At 37.8% G+C, this 22,345-nt stretch overlaps 1 protein-coding gene across 2 annotated transcripts in view; it reads left to right on the top strand.

Moving 5' to 3' along the window:
- The window catches only part of Cdc27 (cell division cycle protein 27), a 57,894-nt gene extending 38,153 nt beyond the window's left edge, over positions 1-19,741 (top strand). The window contains exons 12-15 of one of the 2 annotated variants that reach the window (XM_083129435.1): positions 2,927-3,044; positions 5,192-5,395; positions 14,891-15,047; positions 18,347-19,741. In XM_083129435.1, the coding sequence (XP_082985561.1) occupies positions 2,927-3,044; positions 5,192-5,395; positions 14,891-15,047; positions 18,347-18,465 (598 nt within the window). In that variant the 3' untranslated portion in view covers positions 18,466-19,741. The remainder of the gene's footprint in view (positions 1-2,926; positions 3,045-5,191; positions 5,396-14,890; positions 15,048-18,346) is intronic. The other variant, XM_083129434.1, reaches the window with a different exon arrangement.
- The last annotated feature ends 2,604 nt before the right edge of the window (positions 19,742-22,345 follow it).

The following is a 22,345-nucleotide window of genomic DNA, read 5'->3' as shown; positions in this document are numbered from 1 at the left end:
GCCCCGGCACCCACCCAGCGTCGAATAACATGGGTACCTGGGGGAAACCCTGGGGGGTAAAGGCGGTCAGGGGCGTGATGCTGATCACATCACCCCCACTCACGACCGGATCAAGAAAGTGTGGGGCGTTACCCCCACACCCCCTATACGCCTTCATGGCGTGGTGCTATGCACAGGGGAGCACTTTACCTTTTTTTTTTTAATTAATTGAACAAAACACTTTATTGTACACTGAAGTACAGGTCTTGGACTATGTTTCAACATAATTGCCATCCCTGTTGAGACACTTATCATAATGAGACACCATATTTTGTATCCCACATCAAAGAACGATGTCACCTTTGTTGATAACCAAGTGGTAGCAGCTTGTTTGACTGCCTCGTCAACCTGGAAGCTCTGGCCAGCAAGGAAAGCTTTCAGTTGTAAAAAGATATGAAAATCAGATGGGGCGAGGTCTGGGCTGTATGGGGGGATGAGGAAATGTTTCCCAGCCCAAGTCTATAAGGAACTGTTGCATTGCAGCCACCAAATGGGGCTGTGAATGAATGTCTTGAATGAAAACATCACCATGGTTTAACATGCCACGTTGCTTGTTTTGGATTGTGCGATGCAATTTTTGTCGAGTTTTGCAATAGGTGTTGGTGGTTTCGCCATGCTCCAAAAAGTCCAATAGCAATACAACGACTGTCCCAAACCACCGTGCACAGGACCTTCTGAGTGGTCAGAACCGGTCTGGCTTTTGTCTTTCGTGACAAGGACATGTGCCTCCACTCCATGGACTGTTGTTTTGTTTCCAGAGTGTTATGCAACACCCATGTCTCGTCTCCAGATATGATGTGATTCAAAAAGTCATCACACCCTCCCCTTTTTGTGGTCTTCTGTAAGCAAGCGTGGCACATAATTTGTGGAAGTTCAGTCTGTCCGACACAATTTCATGAAGCAGCAACCGGGAAATTTGTGGAAAATGCACAGACAGTGTTGTCAGGGTGAATCGTCTGTTCTTTTTAATCTTCAGCACACCAATGCATTTGTCACCAAAGATGGTCGGTCACCCACCGCATTCATCATCGTTCACATTGTTCCGTCCTTCGTTAAACTGTCGCACCCATCTCTATACCGTTGATCTGTTCATACACTTCACCAATTGGAAGCTGCTGACACATTCCGTGCATTCAAAAACTGTATGACTGAGTGCACTGCACACACGACGGGTGTTTTGATTTTCTTCAACATTATCGTAATTCACTACAGAGCATCTGCACTTCTGTTTTCTCTAACACTGACGTCTCTGCCTTGCCAATGCACGTCTCAGTGTGCATGCACTCTTGCGATTGCAGTGCAGCTGCGGCATAAATTGCAAACGGAACTTACTTTCTGGACATGCTTTGTATTAAAGAAAATTGCAGAAGTACAGTTTTTAAAACTTTTACTTGGATAAATATAAACATTTAGTTAACTGAATTTTAGTTTCATGTACTGATGCATTCTTATGATCATTAAAATAGGGTCATCGTACACTTACGTACATATGTACAATCATGACGAGAGTAGTTGTCGACTCAGTGACTGAATGTGTTTCGATTTTACCACTGAAGTTCCCAAGTTCAAGGCCTTGTCTGGGCATGGGTGTCACTTCATCAACTTTTTTTATCTGATCATCACTCATCCTCCAGCGTGTCTTAGCAGTCTGGAAATCCTGAAAAAGTCAGTCATGGAAATGTTTGGAAAATTGACCGTGTTTCTGGAAAAATCAACATATTTGTAGTAATGCACTTGAAGTAAGTTTTTGAACAAACAAGAAATTTTTAATTTGTTGTGGACAAGCTATTGTGATATACCTGGCATTAATAGTAGTTACAGTACAAATTGCATATTACATATGCCAGGAAGAGGGGTTATGATTTGAAGTAGAAGTATACTACAGTAAGTGGCTATTGGCATTTACCAATTTTTTGTTGCAATTTTTGGGATGGGTTTGGTTGATATTAGGATTACAAATTTCTAAGTTTTACTATAACTGCATTATTTATGCTATAATTATGATTTCTTATGTAAAAGAGAATTATTTGTTTACCATTAGTTAATACATGACATGTACTATGAAAAAGCTCGACCCTATCAGAGAGAGAATTTCTGTTCAGTTTCCCTTCTCATTTTTACTTTTAACATGTGAAGCGAGTATTCTAAAAATTTGCTTAAGTAGAATTCTAAACATGATGTCTAGTTATAATGTAGTGACCTTCTTACACACATGTTTAAATACATGAATTGCCTAATTGACCAGATCTAGAAAAGTTTGGTTCTTGATCTGGAAAACCTGGAAACATCAGATATTTTGTTTTTACAAAATAGTAGACACACTGATCCTCATCATCATGATTACTTCAAATTGGAAGAAAAGCATCATAAAATAACAAAATAAAATACAAATGAAGGGAATACTTGTTATGAAAGATACCAGCTTATTCCAGAATAAAGGGAACAATAGGTGGGTTCCAGATTGTAATATTATAGTTTTTTTCAACTAGATTTTTGAAGATATTGTACTATCTAATGTTTGTTATTTGTACTTCATTTGAAGTCTGGAACACTTTAAGGTTGATTTAAATGGAATATGCAGAAAATCACATTTGAGTAAAGATCAGTAATTATGTTAATTAACCAAATCCTTCAGTGCAACAGTCATCATTGTCAGTAGGAATATTTATACTACTTATTTACATAATTTGCTACAGATTGGAGCTATCAAAACACTTTGAAGAAGTTTGCAATTTGTACAGCAGCTGCTTAAGTCCTTATAAACAATATGTTCCAGGAGATGTATCATATTTGCAAATAGAAACTGGACACATATTTTTCATTGTTTTAAAGTTGTAGTTATGTATTAATTTGGCAGTAATCAGCAAGACATATTTTCTTTTTTCAGGTATGGTATAGGGACAATATTTTATAAGCAGGAGAGGTATCAACTTGCTGAGATTTATTTTAAGAGAGCCCTTAGCATAAATCCTCAAAGTTCTGTTCTTATGTGTCATATAGGAGTGGTAAGTATGGCTGTCCATTTATTGTGGCTTGAATATGTTGTTATTTTTATGCTTATTTTAAGTCCCGGTAATGTAAGATTAGGACTGATTTAACTTGTATATGCATGTAGAATCTTTGGAAGAGCTCTTACGGTCCACTTGATACGGTGTTTGACTTCCATAGAGGAGACCAGGGTTTTAGTCCTGGTATAAGTGGTCTGAGGTGAGACTATTTCTGACAATATCCCTGCAAAATGCAGCTCTGGGGTTCACTCAAGCCTCTAATAAATGATTACCAGGGTGGTTAATGGAGTTTGTTGCTGATCACATCACCTTGGCTGAAACTGAATATGTGGGCCCTACATGTGCAATGAGCAGTGCGTAATTTTACATTCAAATTTGCTTTACTTGTTTGTGTAAGTTGTTAGTACTGTAAGTCATCTTGTGACACCTCAATGATTTAATTTAACATGAGGGATCAACATACACAACAAGCATACATTTGATAGTGTGTGGCAAAGCCAATTTTCGATGTTATGAATATAAGATAAAATTGGCATATCAGCACCTGTATTGGAATTAGCAGAAATCTGATACCTAAACCAATAATCAATTCTTTATCACTGAAAGTTCCATAAACATGTCATAATATTCTTATTTAACACAGTACAATGTACTTTTCCTCTTATAAGGGAAAAACTAAAAATCTGTAATCTGATTTGAATCTGGTGTTCTATGCTATCTGTTAAGCCAACTTCTGGTTGAGCCAATACGAATGCTGAAAATTGTAACAGTTAATAGTTCAAAATATTGATCAATATTGGTGAGCTAGTGTACCACTCCAATCATAAGCATAAATTTATCAGGGTTTTGCTTTAAAATATAAAAAAAATTACATCAGATTATTATATACCTGTCATATAATCACATAATATTGGTGCAAAGTCAATGGATACTTCAAATTTTCCATAACTTCCAGGATAATTAGAAAGTGTTGTGTGGCATTTTTCAAACCCCTCAATCAATCAAAGGACTGTAAAAGTATTTTTAAATAAAATTGAACCAATACATTCCAATATCGACACATCGGTATTGGGTCAGCTCTACTAATATCTAATTCAGTATACAAGTAGTAGTATTCTCACCTAGTTAATTTACAATATGTGCACATTGTAACATTTATATCTTTTGGGGGTAATACCATATTTACTCATGTATAATGTGCACTTTTTTCCAAAAATTTTACCCCCAAACACTGTGGTGCGAATTATGCACGGAATAATTCAGACAGCCAACATGAAACCGTACAGGGTCGTTCCATGATTTTGCGACAATGGCATTGATTTTTCATGTTTATGGAAACAGTATTCCATACAAGATAACAACACTAATGTGAAATGCAGTTGAAATAAGTTCATCAAAACATGAAGAAACGTTCTGATTTTTATGATACTTTGGATGAAAGAAAACATAAGAAAAAAGATAATAGAAATTAAAATGTATTACTTACCAAATAATATAACATACATGGAGTGTGTAAATTCCTTAATGGAAGGAATCTTGTGCTCCTAACTTCTATTTGGAAGGTCCTGAATGTGCCTCGTATAAATGTTACATTAGTCACGGAAAGAAAAGGTATATATTTTGAAAAAGAAGGAATGAGCAATTGAATAGGTATGATGTCATTCACTCTTGATCAGCATAGCAACAGCTTTACGACCTACAACTAAGAAAGCCATTTCTTGAAACTGGATTGTACTTTGCATTATATACGAGATATAATTTTTTGTCACTTTTACCCATCAAAAACCAGGGTGCGCATTATACATGCATGCGCACTATACATGTGTAAATACCCTTTGTGAAAGTCCTTCCCACACTGTCAGCCTTTGTGAAAGTCCTTCCCACATTGTCAGCCTTTGTGAAAGTCCTTCCCACATTGTCAGCCTTTGTGAAAGTCCTTCCCACATTGTCAGCCTGTGTGAAAGTCCTTCCCACATTGTCAGCCTTTGTGAAAGTCCTTCCCACATTGTCAGCCTTTCTGAAAGTCCTTCCCATGCTGTCAGCATTTGAGAAAGTCCTTCTCACGCTGTCAGCCTTTGTGAAAGTCTTTCCCACTTTTTTTTTTACTTTGTATCACCTTTTGTGAGTACATTTTCTCATTCTAGGTACAGCATGCATTGCAAAAAACTGAGAAAGCTCTCCAAACCCTTAATCAGGCTATTCACAATGATCCTAAAAATCCGCTGTGTAAATTTCATCGAGCTTCGATTTATTTTGCTGCTGACAGACATGCCGAGGCCTTAAAAGAATTGGAAGAATTAAAGGAGATCGTACCAAAGGAGTCCCTGGTTTATTTCCTTACAGGCAAAGTAAGTGTTCTGATTTTGATTTACAGTAAAGATATATATATATATATATATATATATATATATTTACGAAGTACAGTGGAACCCCAATTTTGAATTCCTGCATTTTACGATATCCCACATTATGAATTCAAAATTGAGCCAACATGCATGACAGATCGGTTAGCACAGTGCACTGCGATTCCAGGGGTACCGGGTTTGAATACCAGCCAGAGCATGGGTGTTCTTTGTGATTGACCCATCATCATATCATAATTCATCCTCTTAGTCGCAATTAGCCAAAAGTGGCAAAAAAAAAAAAAAGCAACTCTAAATAACAAAATCAAGCAAGATGATCCCAACATGTTACAAAAATTTCCCTGATTTAATGTTTTCCCTCATTTGAAGTCTTGCAGCTTTCCCTGAAAATTTTAAAATTGAGAATCCACTGTACAAGAAAGTCAACAAATCTTCAGTATTAATAGTTTCATGAAGATTGATTTGCTTTAGTTTAGTTTTGTGCCACTTTTGGCTAATTGCGAAGATGGGGATGAATGATGAAATTGATGAATGCACACTCACAAACATTCAAGCCCATGCCGGGATTTGAACCAAGAACCCCTGGCATCGTAGCACAATGTGCTAACCATTCTGCCATGGGGGCCGGCTGTTTCATGAAGACATGGAAAGTGAATACTTTTCATCATTAGTGTCGAATTTGACTTGGCAAATGAGTGGAGAAAGTTAAATATTTCTAACCTGCTTATGTTTTGAAATCAATTTGTCAGTGATAAATGGAACCATAAGCAAGTTAGTAACAACAGAGTATCAGTATTTAAATTTTAGAATTTATGTTGTTATCTTCCACGTTTTAATCTTTGATATTTCAACACCAAACATAGTAAAATGTTTTTTAAGCCATGACTGAAGGTCTGAAAAGCAAGAAGTTAGTACTCTAAGAATAGAAGAATTATAGTTTAGGAAAAAACTATTTCTTTTTTAAAATATTCTCAATATTCATTGAAAATAGTTATAATTTAATAGCTGAATTTGATGTAATTACGAAAATCGGTCTGAACTTCACCTTACAGTCCACAAACTGACAAGAGATGGTATGCCTAGGTGGCATTGGATTATTGATGAGTAGAACTACATCAGTTGTGTGTGTGATTTCATGTACAATAGAAGGCGAGTATCGCAGACAAAGATGGACAGCCTGGTTTCTGCGGAAAGAAGATACAGTTTGTAGTGATGTGTTGTAGTTTCATTATTCAAGACACCATTTGTAGGGAAGCTGACAGCTACAGTTATTTGCAACATTGGGGAGGTTTGTGCTTATCAAGTGGCTTCCTGCCAAGCAAACCATGATCAGTGAAGCATCCTGCAAAACCCTGACACTCCTTCGTCACTGAATACAGCTGAGACAGAAAGGGAAATAAGTATGCTATGTCCTGCTGCTTGAATAATGCCAACCTGCACATAAGCATCCCCACAGTAGGACATTTGCAATCTTTGGGGTTCACTGGTCTACAGCAGCCATGTTAAATTCAATTCGTAAGTGAGGCCACATAATTATAATGTAAAAACTCTCCGGGGTGCACATCTTGAATCAGAACCCCTTGAAGCCCAAAACTAAGGGGTTGGCCCCTGATGAGGGGAAGGGGAAAGGATTCCAGTAATTAAAGTTGCAGTATCATACATAAATATATAGAGAAGATCCCCCCAGTGCAATAAATTAGCAAGGGAATTGCCCTCATCCCCCCTCACATACCACCCTGCTGAGAACTGAATGAACATGATTACGTATGTGTGTAGTTACAATGAAAAATATTTTTATTATAATCCTTATGCGTACCGGCATGCATATTTCGTTTTTGACGAAAACACGAAATTTGAAATAACACATTGTAATGTTAATTTTTCATGTTTCTGAAAGGTGTGAGGTGCATTTTCCTACCCTGTTTTGTCACGAAATGAACTGCAAAATGTGAAATAGTCTCTTAAACAAGAAATTTACCGTTTATATACTGACGCGAACAATAAAATGAAACAAATATGTTTTTCGTAGTCAGTGATACTATTTTACATGTTTGTTTCAAGGGCCGCGAGTTTGACATGGCTGTTCTACAGCATATTGACCTAATCTGTCTCAATCTAACAAACTTTAAACTCCTGTCTTGTGAGAGTGTTCAAACTATCCATAAGGAGTGCTTTGCTGCTGCCATTCACAAGCTTCTAGATTACTGGCAACAGTGTGTGGACCGAGGTGGAAAGTATGTCGAACAGCACATGGCATAATTTTCTCTTCGCTACTGTCCTCATTATCATATACCTCTCAATCAGTATTGACTGATCCTCATACAAAAGGCAGTTTCCTATCTTTGTGAAAGAAGTGTTCGAACCGAATGCAAGGAACCATCCATATGTGAAATTGGATTGTTAATAATGGTAGATAATGTATTTGTTGAAATGTTCACTGACAATTACATAACATCTAAGACATGCATCCAGTAAAATACTAGCCCTGTTACAATATTTATTTAATCATAACCCCCCCCCCCAAGCCAGCTTAGTTGCTGATCGCTAGGGCTCGGATTTTTAGGTGCTAAAAATCAGGAAAATATTTATTTTTTATGTGCTCAAAATATGGAAAATATTTACACTTTATGTACTTAAACATGGAAAATATGCATTTTTATGTGCTAAAAATGTTGAAAATTTCTGATTAAAACAGCTCTACTCACCAGATGAAATTAGCATGTTTTGCTGAAAAATGGTGAATTACAATACACCACAACTGTCATCTTCAAATTGTCCATTACAAAGGACTGACGATTGTCTCGAAACAGTGCCTTATACTGCGAAAATGTTCGTTCTACATCACATGAAGTCAACCTCGCATACTTAAGGCATTATATGTCACTCACACTTAAATATCCAATATTGTCTTCCTGTTCACCATCCAATACATTCAAAATGTTACACATCATTTTAAAGCCGGAATTTTTTGCCATGACATCTTGGAGTTTTCTGCGAAGCAATTGTGCCTTTAGTCCATTAAGTTTGTTGAGCTTGCTCTCCACTTCACGAACTTCTTTAACTGCGTCTGACAAAGGAATGTCCGTTGCTTCTAGTTTCTTGATCGTATTACATAGGAAACTCAAATTTGCAGAAATATAAGCCAGGTCATTTCTTAAGGTCGAGTCACTCAACATACCTTGAAGAATTTCAATTGAAGAAGCATCATCTTTATTCAGTCCATTAACAACAGATGAAAATTCTTCAAAATTTTCTGCATAGTATGCAACAGCATTAAGCCATGTTCCCCACCTCGTAACTACAGGTGTGGGTGGCAACGGTGTTTGGTAATTTTCCTTTTTGAAGATTTCACAAACACCTTTTTTTCCTTTCGAAACCAATTTATCTACATTAGGATATACATTTCTGATTTCTTCACATACCCTATGCAATCCATGAACAATGCACGTAACATGAGTCATTTTAGGATAACTGACTGCAAGACCTTCTGCTGCTTTCTTCATATATGCTGCAGCATCTGTGAGCAAAAGTAAAACATTGTCGAACTTCACCCCACTTGGCCACAATATCTGCATGGCTTCATTGAACAATCTAGCAATTGTAACATGATTTGTGGCACACAGTTCTTGGCACGTTAAAAGAAAAGATTTACTTGAAATTGTTTGATCATTTTTCAATAACCCAACAACTACATTTCCCACTTTCCTACCACTTGAGTCCGTACTTTCATCTATGCTGACCCAGATTTTTTCATTCTCACAGATATCACGAATTTTCTGCATCGTTTCTTCGTAAGACTTTGGGAGGTAACATTTCCTTAAAGTAGACTCATCTGGGGTGTCGATGTTTGTGTATTTGCCTAAAAAAATTCGCAGCTGAGGATGATTCACCGTATAAAGCGGTATGTCAGCAGAAACAAAAGCCATACACAAATCCGCACAATAACGAGAAAACTTGGATGGTTCTTGGGACGAACTTGGGATGGGGTCACCAATAAGGGATTGTTTGCTTTTCACACGCACAGCTGCAGCAATGTGTTTACTGCCATTCACATGTTGGGTTACCTGAGATCGCTGTTCTGCTGTTATGGCTTTTCCACAGGGCTGACAAAAGAGTAGCTTTCCATCAGTGGTAAATGTGTTCTTGAATTCTGCAACATATTGCTGCAAACGATAGCTTGGTGCAGATTTCACTTTCGGCATTTTCAAACACGCACACACTTACAGAAAACTCGCACCTTTCGAACAAAACACACTAGTGCTTCTCCCATGCAATACCACGCCAAGCAAATACTGTGGAACAATCTGTCCACTACTGAACGTTGAGCTTACGTTTTACCTCTCAGTATGGACAATTCGTTACATCCAGACTGGATACTGTTGCCAGGTCTTGCAAAAATTTTTCCCTCTCTAAGATGAGAAAATAAATACAGCGACTATAAAAAAAAAAAACCTTTTGATTTTTTTCTGGTAAATCTTAAAAAGATAAGAAAATTTAAGTAGATATGAAATTTTATGTGAAATTTTTGGGACAAAACATTCATTTTATGCATTTATGAGCGAATATTAAGAAATATGTACAGTAGTGGCATTAATTCTGGACACTTTTTGTGAAATGTTAATTTTTTTTAGAATAACTCGAATGTAAACTATATCCTGTATGGAAAAATTAAACAATTTAAATTACATCATTCAGTAACTTCATTAATGCATCTGGTGCATTATTGTAGCCTGATTATTATTGTTATTTTCATCCAACAGAACGCTTGTGTGCGATTCTTGTGTATTACATCAACTTTGAGCATCATTGGCGTACATCGTTCGCTGACCTCAAGAATCGCTCACACCTTACTGCAGCATTGTTGTTTGATTATTAGTATATTCATTAGTATTGTTATTGGTATTTTCAACCAACTGAACTCTTTGTTTTCATTCTTTACAACACTTGGCAGCTGACTTCTGTGAAGAGAACATCGTTAGGTACTCTGTGTAGTGGAGCTAGTTGAAAAGTGATACTGAAATTGCAAATAATGGCTCCTAACACAATAAAACGAGCTGATTCGTCACCAAGTAAAAGGAGTAAGGCAGTGACACTTCGTAATGAAGGTTATTCTTATGAAGAAATAGCAAAAAGTTTGGGTGGTGGTGCTACAAATTCAGGCATTAGAAAGGTTTGCAAGCGGTAGGAAGCAACTGGGAACACAAAAAATGCTCCAAGAAGTGGCAGGAAACCAAAATTAACTGCTCAAGACTGTCGTAGAATCTGTCGCCTTTCTCTACAAGATCGCCGGCGTACGGCAAAAGAAGTTAATGCCATTTTGAGAACTTCTGGAGTAGTAGTTTCTGACCGAACAGTCAGACATAAACTTTGTGAAAATGGTTTACGGGCGAGGGTCGCAAGGAAGAAGCCTTATCTCAAACAAAAGTAGAGGAAAAAGCGTGTGTAGTGAGCGTTAGGGAGTGGACACAAGAAGATTGGGGTAAACTAATTTGAAGCGATGAAAGCAAGATCAGCATCTTTGGAAGTCATGGTATCAGGTATGTGCATCGCCGAAAAAGTGAAGACATGATACCTGAGTGCACCACCTCCACTATGAAGCATCCTATCAGTATCATGGTGTGGGGAAGCATGGCAAGGCATGGTGTCGGGCACCTAGCAGTGTTAGAAGGCAACATTAATGCCAAAAAATACCAAGAACAGTTCTTACAGGTAAAATTGCTGCCCACTATTCGTGATTTGTTTGGGGGTAACGTTCAGCGGTGCATCTTTCAGCAGGATGGCGCGAGGTGTCACACCGCTGGAATCAATCAGCGATGGTTCAGGGACCATGGTATTACTGTTCTGCCTTGGCCCGGGAACAGTCCCGACCTCAACCCGATTGAGAACTTGTGGTCAAGGCTGAAAGTTTTGGTGGCACGTCGGAATCCCAGCAACAAGAGGGAGCTGTTAGAGGCCATCGTTCAATCATAGTTTAGAGTGATAATACCGGAAAATCTCAAATGTTTGGTGGACTTGATGCCACGAAGATTCGAGGCAGTTATCAAATCGAAAGGATATCCCACAAAATATTAACACAACGCAGTTACAATAACCGTAATGAGTGTGTGCCAAAATTTACTTTTACTGAATGAACATTTTACAGGTGTTGTTAAGCTAAGTACACTTAGTTACATTTTCTGTATAATTATTATTATATTTAGTGTGCTCACTCTTTGAAACATTGAATATAAAGACATGTTTGTCTATTTCCTGAAAATTTGACTTCAATAAAAACGTAAATTTAAATTAAAATCAAAACTTGAATGTGATTTTCATCATAATTCTCAAAAGTGTCCAGAATTAATGCCACTACTGTATATACATAAAAAAAATTGGAAAATATGTTTTTTTATGTGAAATAAAATTTGATATATAGGTTCCAGTTACTATGATCGGAATTTGTAACTCACTTACGAGGTCATATCTACTCGCAGAAAAAATATTTATTTACCTAAAAATCCGAGCCCTACTGATCACCTTAAGGGGAAGGGTGACAATTTCGCACCAGTTGTGCATTTATTTCAATATCGTCCGAATGGGCACTGCTACTGAAGAAAAAAACTGGTGTTGAAGAGAGTATGAATTTCTCCATGTTGCAAGTGAAAGCATTTTTTAAAGTTGATTATTAAGCTAGATACGATGTTCGAAAAATATGATGAATAATAATTTTCAGAAACCAATGTATTCCTTATTGGGATTCAACTTCAACTCAAGTTATGGCTAATCAAATGGAAGTTTTGATACTTCAGTTTGACCTTTTTCCGCCTGTCAATTACTACTTCAGTTGATATTCCCAAGAGAACATATCAAATGATACAGGGTGCGGCACTTAAAACCAGCCCGTCCCTTCATAAGATATCATTAGATGAACAATTTGAATGATTAAGTGAAATTAAAACAAAATCAAACAAAAGCAATACACCAAATGAAATTTAATGTTGTGTGTTAAGATTTCTCACCTTCACAATAGATGCTGAAAGTGTCCTCCACCCACTTGAACACACGTCTGAGCACGTTTCAGGAGATTCATGTACACCTTTGTTAATTCTTGAGTGGTGATGCTGTTCATGATATTCTGGATGGAGGTCTTGAGTTCTTCAATTGTGTGTGGATTTGTTTCGAATACTTTCCACTTTAACATTCCCCACAAGTAAAAGTCACAAGTTGACAAGTCGGGTGACCGAGGAGACCACAGGCCTTTGCTAATTGTCCTCTCTGGAGTAAACATTTCATGCACACGGGATAGTGAAGCATTTGATGTGTGGTTTGTTGATCCGTCCTGCTGAAAGTAACAGAACTGACGCTCCTCTTCTGTCAATTGTTCATAAAACTCTTCCAGAATTCCCAAATACACGTTACTGTCTACTGTAGTTTCAAAAAATATGGGCCCCATAACGCGTTGTGCGGAAATGGCACACCAAACACCAATCTTTTCGTCATGCAATGGCTGCTCGTGGATTACGTGTGGATTCTGTGACGACCAATAGCGATTGTTTTGGGAATTTACGTATCCCGACAGGTGAAACCACGCCTCGTCACTTATGATGAGCATCAATGGATCCAAAACACCACTGGCAACATTCGTCAATAGCCATGAACAAAAATCCACCCTCTTCCCCGGGTCAAGCTCCCTCAGTTGTTGCTCTACACTTATCCGGTAAGGTTTTAACTTCAGCGCCCTTAACACACGTCTACAACTTCGCTCACTAGCTGGAACCTGTTGACTTAATTTCCTTGTTGATTTACGAGGACTTCTCGCCATTATGTTCTGCACCTGCCTCCGTAATTCAGGTGTGCAGACAGATGGTCGTCTGTCCCTGGGAGCATTTGCAACAGATCCTGTATGCCTCCATTTCCCAATCAAATCCTGTATTGTGCGTTTTGCTGGGACAGGATTTCCTGGAAATTTCTCCTGAAACAACTTCCTTGTTTGCACAAAGGATCCGGTGCGCACAAAAGCTTCAACAATTGCAACACGCTCAGGAATCAAATACGGCATTATCACGGCTTCACCCAACAAGGCCTGATTCTCAACTGCTTTCACTCGACCACGGGTTCACAAGCCACCTGTTGGTGAGAAACAGAATTAGTAACTCATGCAATGCCATCTTCTGTTGACATGTTCATTTAGATGTTTTACATGTTCATTAGCAAAGCAATTACATCGGGATTACAGCGGGCTGGTTTTACGTGCCGCACCCTGTACTTCCATAAGCTCCATGCATTTCTCCTTGCAAACCTGATGTGCATAAAAGAGCTATATTTCACCGTAAATGGAGTCTGTCACTGCAGAATCTGTGTTAGAGGATTTATTTTTTTCTCTAGGGTAATTTTAAGTGTCAAATGAGGGGTGTGCTGTTATTACCATTAGCTTTAAAGTGATGGCAATTTATTCTTAGTTTTTAACCATCCGGATCCGGCAGCATCACCCATCTCAATAATCCACCGATGGTCGTATGAAATCAGAAAGAAGGATTCCAGGATAACAATATTACGTCCTCTTCACGTCAGCCAAGGCACTATAAAAATAAGTAGCTGGCGAGGTAAGAGGGGGTGGGGCTACGAAGCAAAAAATATAACAATATAACGTGCAAAATGTGTACTTAGGGCAAAAATTGGTCTATGTAAGCTGGAGCCAGTAATGACCATCGTGAGGCAGGGTGGCATGCACCCCAGTTCATAGCCAAACGAGTGCATGAAAGAGCCAGACCTAGCTCAAAAAGAGCTAAGTTGGCAACAGTGCTCTAGCTACCGCATAGAGGATGGCCACACGGAAATTTTTCCCTCATGCCCTTAAGTGGTCTACTTTTGATCTTGCCATCACAGTGGTGGTATTTATTAAATATCTGAAATATTAATTTTTATTAGGGATTGGCCGATACCGATAAAGTAACAATATAAAATTTACCGATAACCGATATTCTACCAATCCGATATAAAATTAGAAATGGTCCTTGAAGAACCTGAAAGTTTCATTGACCTCGTTAATAAATGTGTGTTTCAAGGTGACAGCAGTGAAAAATAAATTGCATATTTAGACATTTACTTTTTAAGAAATTAGGGCATGGAGATTATCCATAAAAATTACAAAAAAAATGGCAGAATTTTGCACTAAATTATCAGATATTTATAGATATATATCGGATCGGTAAAATAATCTGTAATTTTACCGATACACCGATATGCATATATTGGTCAATACCGATAGAGTACCGATTAATCAATCCCATCCCTAATGTTTATTATAGGAGATACTAATAATGTTCCCAGGTTCGAGTATGGGTGTTATTTGTGAATGTCCCTTCATCAGCCCATAGTCTCATTGTCGTGATTAGCAAAAGCAGCAGAAAGCATCGCTAAGAAAAATTATATAAAGAAATCAAATACAGTGGTAAGTCCAAACGATTCATCTTTTGTAATGTTTTTTTCTTTCTTTCGTAGGTACACAAGAAACTGGGAAACACCCATTTGGCATTAATGCATTTTAGCTGGGCAATGGACCTTGATCCAAAAGGAGCGAATAGTCAGATCAAAAAAGCCATCGACCCAGCCATGAGTCGTAGTCAGGCTGAAGAGGATTCTTCTACTGCTCATGCAGGTAACAATGAAATTGTTTGTAAGTAAAATATATATATATATTTTTTTCAGGAATTAAGATGTACAGATACTGATAAGTGTTGTCCATTTTCAAAGGGTAAGGTTTGAAATTTCATGTTAAAAGTATGATGTCAACATAACTTATTAGGTAGGGCAAATTTCTACCTTTTTTAGGGGAGTGCATCATGGGCCTTGGGGGGGATGGGCACCCCTGATCTGAACGACCAAATGACTGGCAACATTTTTCTTGTTTCACAAACCATTTATTTACAAACTTCTTTTTGCTGCCACTGAAGCGAACCCTCCAAAGGTGAATGATGCCCGGCCATACAAGGGCTAACAGAGAAGTCAAACACACCCCGTTCAATGTTCCGCTTCTGACCACCTCAGTGTGTGGGAAAAGACAAACTGACTGACAGATTCCTCCTGTCATGACCCATCAATGACACCTCTTCTTCCGCTTTCCTTGCGGAGTTTCCAGACTTTTCCATCCGGAAACAACAGTTGCTGCTTTTCAAGTAAGGAATGCCTTAACTGGCGTAGCTTGCTGGTGGCTATAAACTTTGTGAGGATAACTTTGGTTCTCTTGGCCAAGCCTTACATGCCCTTTACAATTTATATTCATAATATGCACCTTATGTGCATAATATTCACATTTATGTCGTTTGCCACGTTTGCTTGGGTTCTTCAGGGATAAATTACAAAACAGAAGTACTTAACAAAGTGAAGTTTAACCTTTAGACCATTGAGCGGGTTTTCGAAAGTAACCTCTCTCTGGCCGCTGCCTTTGCGTGCGATTTTTAAATTTTACACTTATTTCAGAAAAACGTTATATCTCAGAGCAATCTATTACGGGTAACTTTTGTTTTTCAACTAGAACATCAGGGCATGCAACCGTGCAGGAATCAAAATGCCAAAGCCAATAAGAGGGGTTAAGTGGGCCTTGGCCCCCAACTTTCAATGAAAAAAATCATAAAAATGGAGTTTTTTCACATATTCAATAATGTAATACACTCAGGAACATGAAATGACTTTCATTCGGTTGAGAAAGGACCATTCTTTGAAAATAAGACTAAAGTTTACTTCTCCTTCCCAAAATAGCAGGGAAAGAGGGCAAAATCCCCATTTGTATGATTTTTTCATTTAAAGTTGGGGGCCACAGCCCACCCAACCCCTCTTATTGGCTTTGGCGTTTCCTGCACGGTTGCATGCCCTGATGTTTTAGCTGCAAAACAAAAGTTACCCAAAGTAGATTGGTCAAATATTCTACGTGTTATAACATTTTTTCGGTTTCGCCGAGGCCTTTTGGCACGAATTTTTGAATTCATACACTTATTTGACAAAAAATGTTATAACTCTTAGACTATTTGACCAATCTACTTCGGGTAACTTTTATTTTGCAACTAGAACAACAGGGTATGCAACCGTGCAGAATTCAAAATGCCAAAGCCAATAAGAGGGGTTGGGTGGGCTGCGGCCCCCAACTTTCAATGAAAAAATCATAAAAGTGGGGAGTAATGCACCCAGGAACATGAAATAACTTTCATTCGGTTGAGAAAGGACCATTCTTTAAAAATAAGGCTAAAGTTTGTGTCCCCTTCCAAAAATAGCGGGAGAAGAGGAGGCAAACTCACCATTTTTATGATTTTTTCATTGAAAGTTAAGGGCCACGGCCCACCCAACTCCTCTTATTGCCTTTGGCATTTTCATTCCTGCACGGTTGCATGGCCTGATGTTTTAGCTGCAACACAAAAGTTACCCAAAGTAGATTGATTGGTCAAATAGTCTACTAGTTATAATATTTTTTCTCAAATAAGTGTACAAATTTAAAATTCGCGCTAGTTTCCATACGTAACTTTGGAGTCGGGGGGAGGGGGTCCTAGGTGGATGGGTTTTCTTCCACATGACATTTCAAAGTTTTATCTGAACATCTGTCAGCATTTACAACCTCACATACAAGTATGAAGATGCTAAAAGCACATGAACTTTTTAATCAGCACGATGGGTCACCCATCGGCCAACTATGCCTATGTGACCCATTGGCCGAGTAAAGGTTAAAAAGTATTGGTCTTATGGAACTTGGAATGGGTTGTTTAATTATGGCTGACCTGATACCAATAATCAAACCAATTCCAACCAATACTGGTGCTTCAAAATTGTAACAATTAAAATTGCTCAAAATGTCGATTAATATTAGTGTACGAGTTGTATGCATCCATTTGTTTTGCTTTAAAATGTTCAAAAATGACATCAGACGAAAAATACCTGTTATGTAATCATTAGAGGCACATATTTTTGGTAAATAAAAAAGCAAAATTTCAGTACAAAAAGTCAATTTCTGGTTCAAAAGCGGTAAATAAAATAAATTCTCCCTGTTATAACAGTAAAAAGCAGTATATAAAATGACATTTTGGTTCTACAAAATGTGAATATAATCCCAAATTTGATTTAAAAACTTAACTTACTGCACAAAATAAACATATCCCTTCTAGTAACACATTTATGTTGTTACCATAATATTAAGTTTTATCCTGTATCAAAGAGTCCATTCTTGCTTCTCAAATATTTACATCAGAATTAATCAATTTTCTGTGAATTGGATAACTTACAGGATAATTGTGACTTTAGAAAGTGTCACGTCAGTAAATAAACTCTAAATTTCATGTTTAAGAGTCTATTTCGTATTTTGCAGTTCATTTCGCATTATTTCGTGACAAAACAGGGTAGGAAAATGCACCTCACACATTTCATGTTTTCGTCCGGTTTTATATTTTCCTGCATTATATATTCAATTTTCATGGTCCCATAGAGGAAAATTTTCCTGGATATATTACGTTTTCCCGCATTATAAATTCTTTCAACTTGCTCCCCTGAATGACGTAAAATTGTGTATTTGTGTCTACTCTGTGCTACTGAACCAGGCTCTATGTTCTTTTTAAAGGTTTGCATAACCACTTTTTCTAGATACAAAATATTATAACAGTTATTTAGTGTGTTTTATTTTTCCTGCGACATTTCATCCTGGTTTCCCAGAACTTTTTCAACCTTACAGGAAGATAAACACACAACCTTACATGTCTACTAGAAGTTTTGAGTGACTGGCGATGTAAGGTTGCATATTGTGTATGTTTATCTTGGTGTAAGCTTGAAAACGTTCTGGGAGACCAGGACAAAATGTTGCAGGAAAATAGAAACCACTAAAAATAACTGTATTAAATTATTTTGTGTGAACCAGGCTCCTCTTTTAAAAATAATGTAGAAAAATTAGTAGATATTTACAGTGTTCTCTCTCTTTTACAGGTGATGAGTGTCCGAGCGAAGGTAGTTCAGCACCAGTACAAGAATCATCATCACAGGAAGGTGTAGAGTTTCCAGAAATACCTGAACTTCATGCAATTGAGAGTGATGAAAGTTTATAATAACAGACGAGTTATAGGCAAATAAGACAGTTTCCATAAATTGTACATGAATTTAAGACAACAATGCTGGACCTGAGAGAAGTGACATCAATGATACCTCTTGTTTTGCTAAAGATGGGTTTGGAAATCACTTGGTTAACTTGTGTTCTAGGCAGCACAAAATTAAAGAGGAAAGAGTCTAAAAGTAATGAATTATAGTTATGGCAGTCCAAGCTTGTACATTTGATGAAGACTTCGCATCATTTTTGCAGTTCTTTGAATGTCAACACTAACGTTTATTACATGTGTACGTGTGAGTGCATGCATGTTTTTGTTTCAAAGGGTAATTGAGAGAGTGAGAGTGTGTGTGTAATTAAAATAATGTGAGTGTGGGGAGGGGATCACTTCAAAGTTGAATGTATACATAAGTGTGCAGGTGCGAATGCAGTTGTCAGGAGCTCAGCGTTTTATTTGTTGAACCAGGGAATCTTTTCAGGATGAGTTTTGGTGCTACATATTTTTGTTTTAGATTTCCTTTACGTTAACGCTCTTACATCAAAATAAAGATGGTACTTTTTTTTATACGTATTACTTGTAGTTTCACTTTGATGATGACGAAGTTTTGATGTTTCAAATTTCATAAGGATGAACCTTAGTATAACAGCAGACAAGGAAAGGATGGCTGTACAATTCAGTGTACAAACTGAAAGGGTCTTTTTTTTTGGTTCTTTTTTTGTGAAGGCAATGCTAATTGTATTCAGTATGATCATGTCATGTAGAAATTTGTGCCAGAAATACCGTAGTTCTGCTCAGGATATTCTGTTCGAATTTTTCTTTTTGTATTTTTTATGTCCCTAAGTCAGAAAGTAGAACTCTAGAACATGTGTATTGGAACTATCTTGGGATGAGGATGCTTGTTCTATAATATTAGATCTGGGACTGAGAAAAAGAATTGAATTGTGATGTATAGCAAACTTCCCCTCCTGCAGGCGATCAGCTCGACAACTTTAACTTGCAAGATGTGTACATATATACATAATATATATATATATATATTAAAAAAATGTGAATTCTATATATGTCCCGAGGATATGTCTACTTGTGTATGTGTGTGCATTATGTATTTTTTGTACTTTCGCTCAGATGTGTGCAACGATGTGTCCGCATGTGAATGATGGATGCTTTGGGAGTGAGTGGTTGCGAGTGGAAGATTACCAGTACTGGCTTCTGTGAGTTGACAGGGGAGACTTTTCAAGTTTCTGGTATGTAAATCCATTTGGTGGCGTACAAAGAAAAAAAAATTCTACAATTTGAACAGAGGCATTTTTATTTCTTCCATCCTTACCCTTTTTTTTTTTTGTGATCAGCCTAGAGGCAAAAAAAGAGAAAATACATATAAAGACTTTGTTGAGTAATTTTTCAACCCTTCTAGGCAGAGCAACATACATAGGTACCTTTGTAAAATTCCATGCTAATGACAGTGACTTGCACACAGTTATTAGTAAAAGAGAACAGTAGGTCTATGACCAGGGAAATCAAAATTGCCCCATCGGAATCCGATACAGGTGCTTCCATTTTTTTTTTTTTATTTTATTTTTTTTTTTACTTTTTAAATATAAAAAGTTCACCCACTAACGAGTTCAACTAAGAGTACAAGTGTTATACTTGAAGGTTGGCTGTGATTCAAACTATTTTTTCTTGTATGTATGTATGTACTTCTTGCATTGTAGAATTATTCTGTAGTTTATGGTTCTTTCAAGCACCTAAACACAACTTTTGATAATTAACTCTGATAAACTTACTTTTCATTTTTCCGTGTAAATTTATTTCGCGATTGATTTCGCCACCCGTCTGTGTACATGCCTGACGAAATCGATCGCGAAAGAAATTTACGCGGAAAACTGAAAAGTAAGTTCATCAGAGTTAATTACCTATCTCTGCATAACCGCCAAACATATATATTTAGATACAATGACAGTTTTTGATGCAAAATTTCGGGAAAACACATGCTTCTTTCATAAGACATTTATTCTTGTTTGATTAATTTTACAGTTGTAACAATGTAGTAATTTAACAGAAATGAAAAGAAGCAGTTGTGCAATGAATCCTGTCAATAATGTTACATCATTTAAACTGTGAAACAAGCAATTTTTAAAAGATAATTATTTTCTGAAAGTGAAGATGTCAAATTTTAATCTTGGATTCCAAATATCATCAAGGAATTCAAAATCATCATCCTCCTCTACAAAAATTCTTGATCTATTCTGTAGGACTAAATTTCAAAGATGGCACCTTACCCCATTTGTGAAAAAGAGAACACCATAGTGAGTATGTGTTTCCATTCTCATTATTTAATTTCTTCCAGTGTTGTTCTGCAATGAACAATGCATCGCACACATTTAAATCTATGTTTGCTGTTGCTCTTTGTAAAACCTCTCACTCTCTTTGCTTCTTTTATGTTTCTCTTCAATGACGTGAGCTGATAAACCTGTTCTTGGGTCCAAATTTGTGGTCTAAATCATATTCATGCTATCTTATTGCAATATTTCGTGATGTTCTTCTACATAATCTTTCAAACATGAACATACAAGGGCAATTCGGAAAAAAACCTCCGTTTGCGCATGCGCGGGAAATGTCCGGGAAGAGCGATGTCAGTCCTGTGGCAGTATGTGCAGTAGTCCAGTAGACAGTGAGCAGTGGAAGGAGAAGGTTGTGTTGCAGTTCACTCGTCCGTTACAACAATTGAAAATGAACATTCCAATAGCAAAGCCCGCCAAATGTGAAGTGCGTGCCGTAATTCGATTTCTCTGTGCGAAAAATCTTTCGGCGGCTGCGATTCATCGCAAACTGTGTGATGTTTACGGACCAAACGTGATTGAGTGACAGTGTCGTACGTGAATGGTGTCGCATGTTTAAAGATGGACGAATCGACGTGCACGATGCGGCAAGAAGTGGGCGCCCATCTGTAGTCAGCAACGAACTCATGGAGGAAATTGACAAAACTGTCCGTGAAACCCGTCGGTTCACGATATCGGAACTTTCTCTGCGCTTTCCCCAACTTTCTCGGACTGTTTTGTACGAGGTGGTGACAGAATAGTTTGGGTACCACAAGTTCTGTGCTCGTTGGGTTCCAAAACTTCTTTCGGAGGAGCACAAAAAAAACAGAATGGGCTCTGCTTTGGACTTTCTGTCGCGTTATGCCGAAGAAGGAGAACAATTCCTTAACAGAATTGCGACTGGCGATGAGACCTGTGTGTTGTACGTGAACTCTGAAACCAAACAGCAATCAATGGAGTGGGGACATACGCACTCACCAAAGAAACCCAAAAAGGCTCGGCGAACATTGTCTGCCAGAAAGGTTATGGCAACAGTCTTCTGGGATGTGAAAGGTGTACTGTTAGTGAAGTTCATGGAGCGTGGATCGACCATCACTTCAGAAGTCTACTGTGAAACATTACGACAACTCAGACGAGCCATCCAGAACAAGCGTCGGGGCATGCTGACTTCCGGTGTGGTGTTGGTTCACGATAACGCTCGCCCGCACACTGCTGGACGTACTCAAGAACGTTTGGAGCAGTTCCACTGGGATGTTTTTGGTCATCCTCCCTATAGCCCAGATTTGGCACCGAGCGACTACCACCTCTTCAGGCACAGGAAACAGTGGCTTGCATCGCACCGCTTCGACAATGACAATGTGCTTCACGATGCTGTTAGCAGGTGTCTTCATTCCCAGGCGGCAGATTTTTTTGCAGAAGGAATTTCAACCCTTGTAAAACGTTATGACAAGTGCCTCAATTTGAATGGTGATTATGTTGAAAAGTAATGTCATGTTGTAGTTTCAAATGTATATAATACAAGTTCTGTATCTACGAATGTATGTCATTGATAACCAAAGGGAGGT

The sequence above is a fragment of the Lepisma saccharinum genome, chromosome 1 (genome assembly GCF_977018435.1).
Source record: "Lepisma saccharinum chromosome 1, izLepSacc3.1, whole genome shotgun sequence".
Classification (NCBI taxonomy): domain Eukaryota; kingdom Metazoa; phylum Arthropoda; class Insecta; order Zygentoma; family Lepismatidae; genus Lepisma; species Lepisma saccharinum.
The sequence above is the reverse complement of the archived record's forward strand: the minus strand, read 5'-3'. Positions and strand labels throughout refer to the sequence as shown.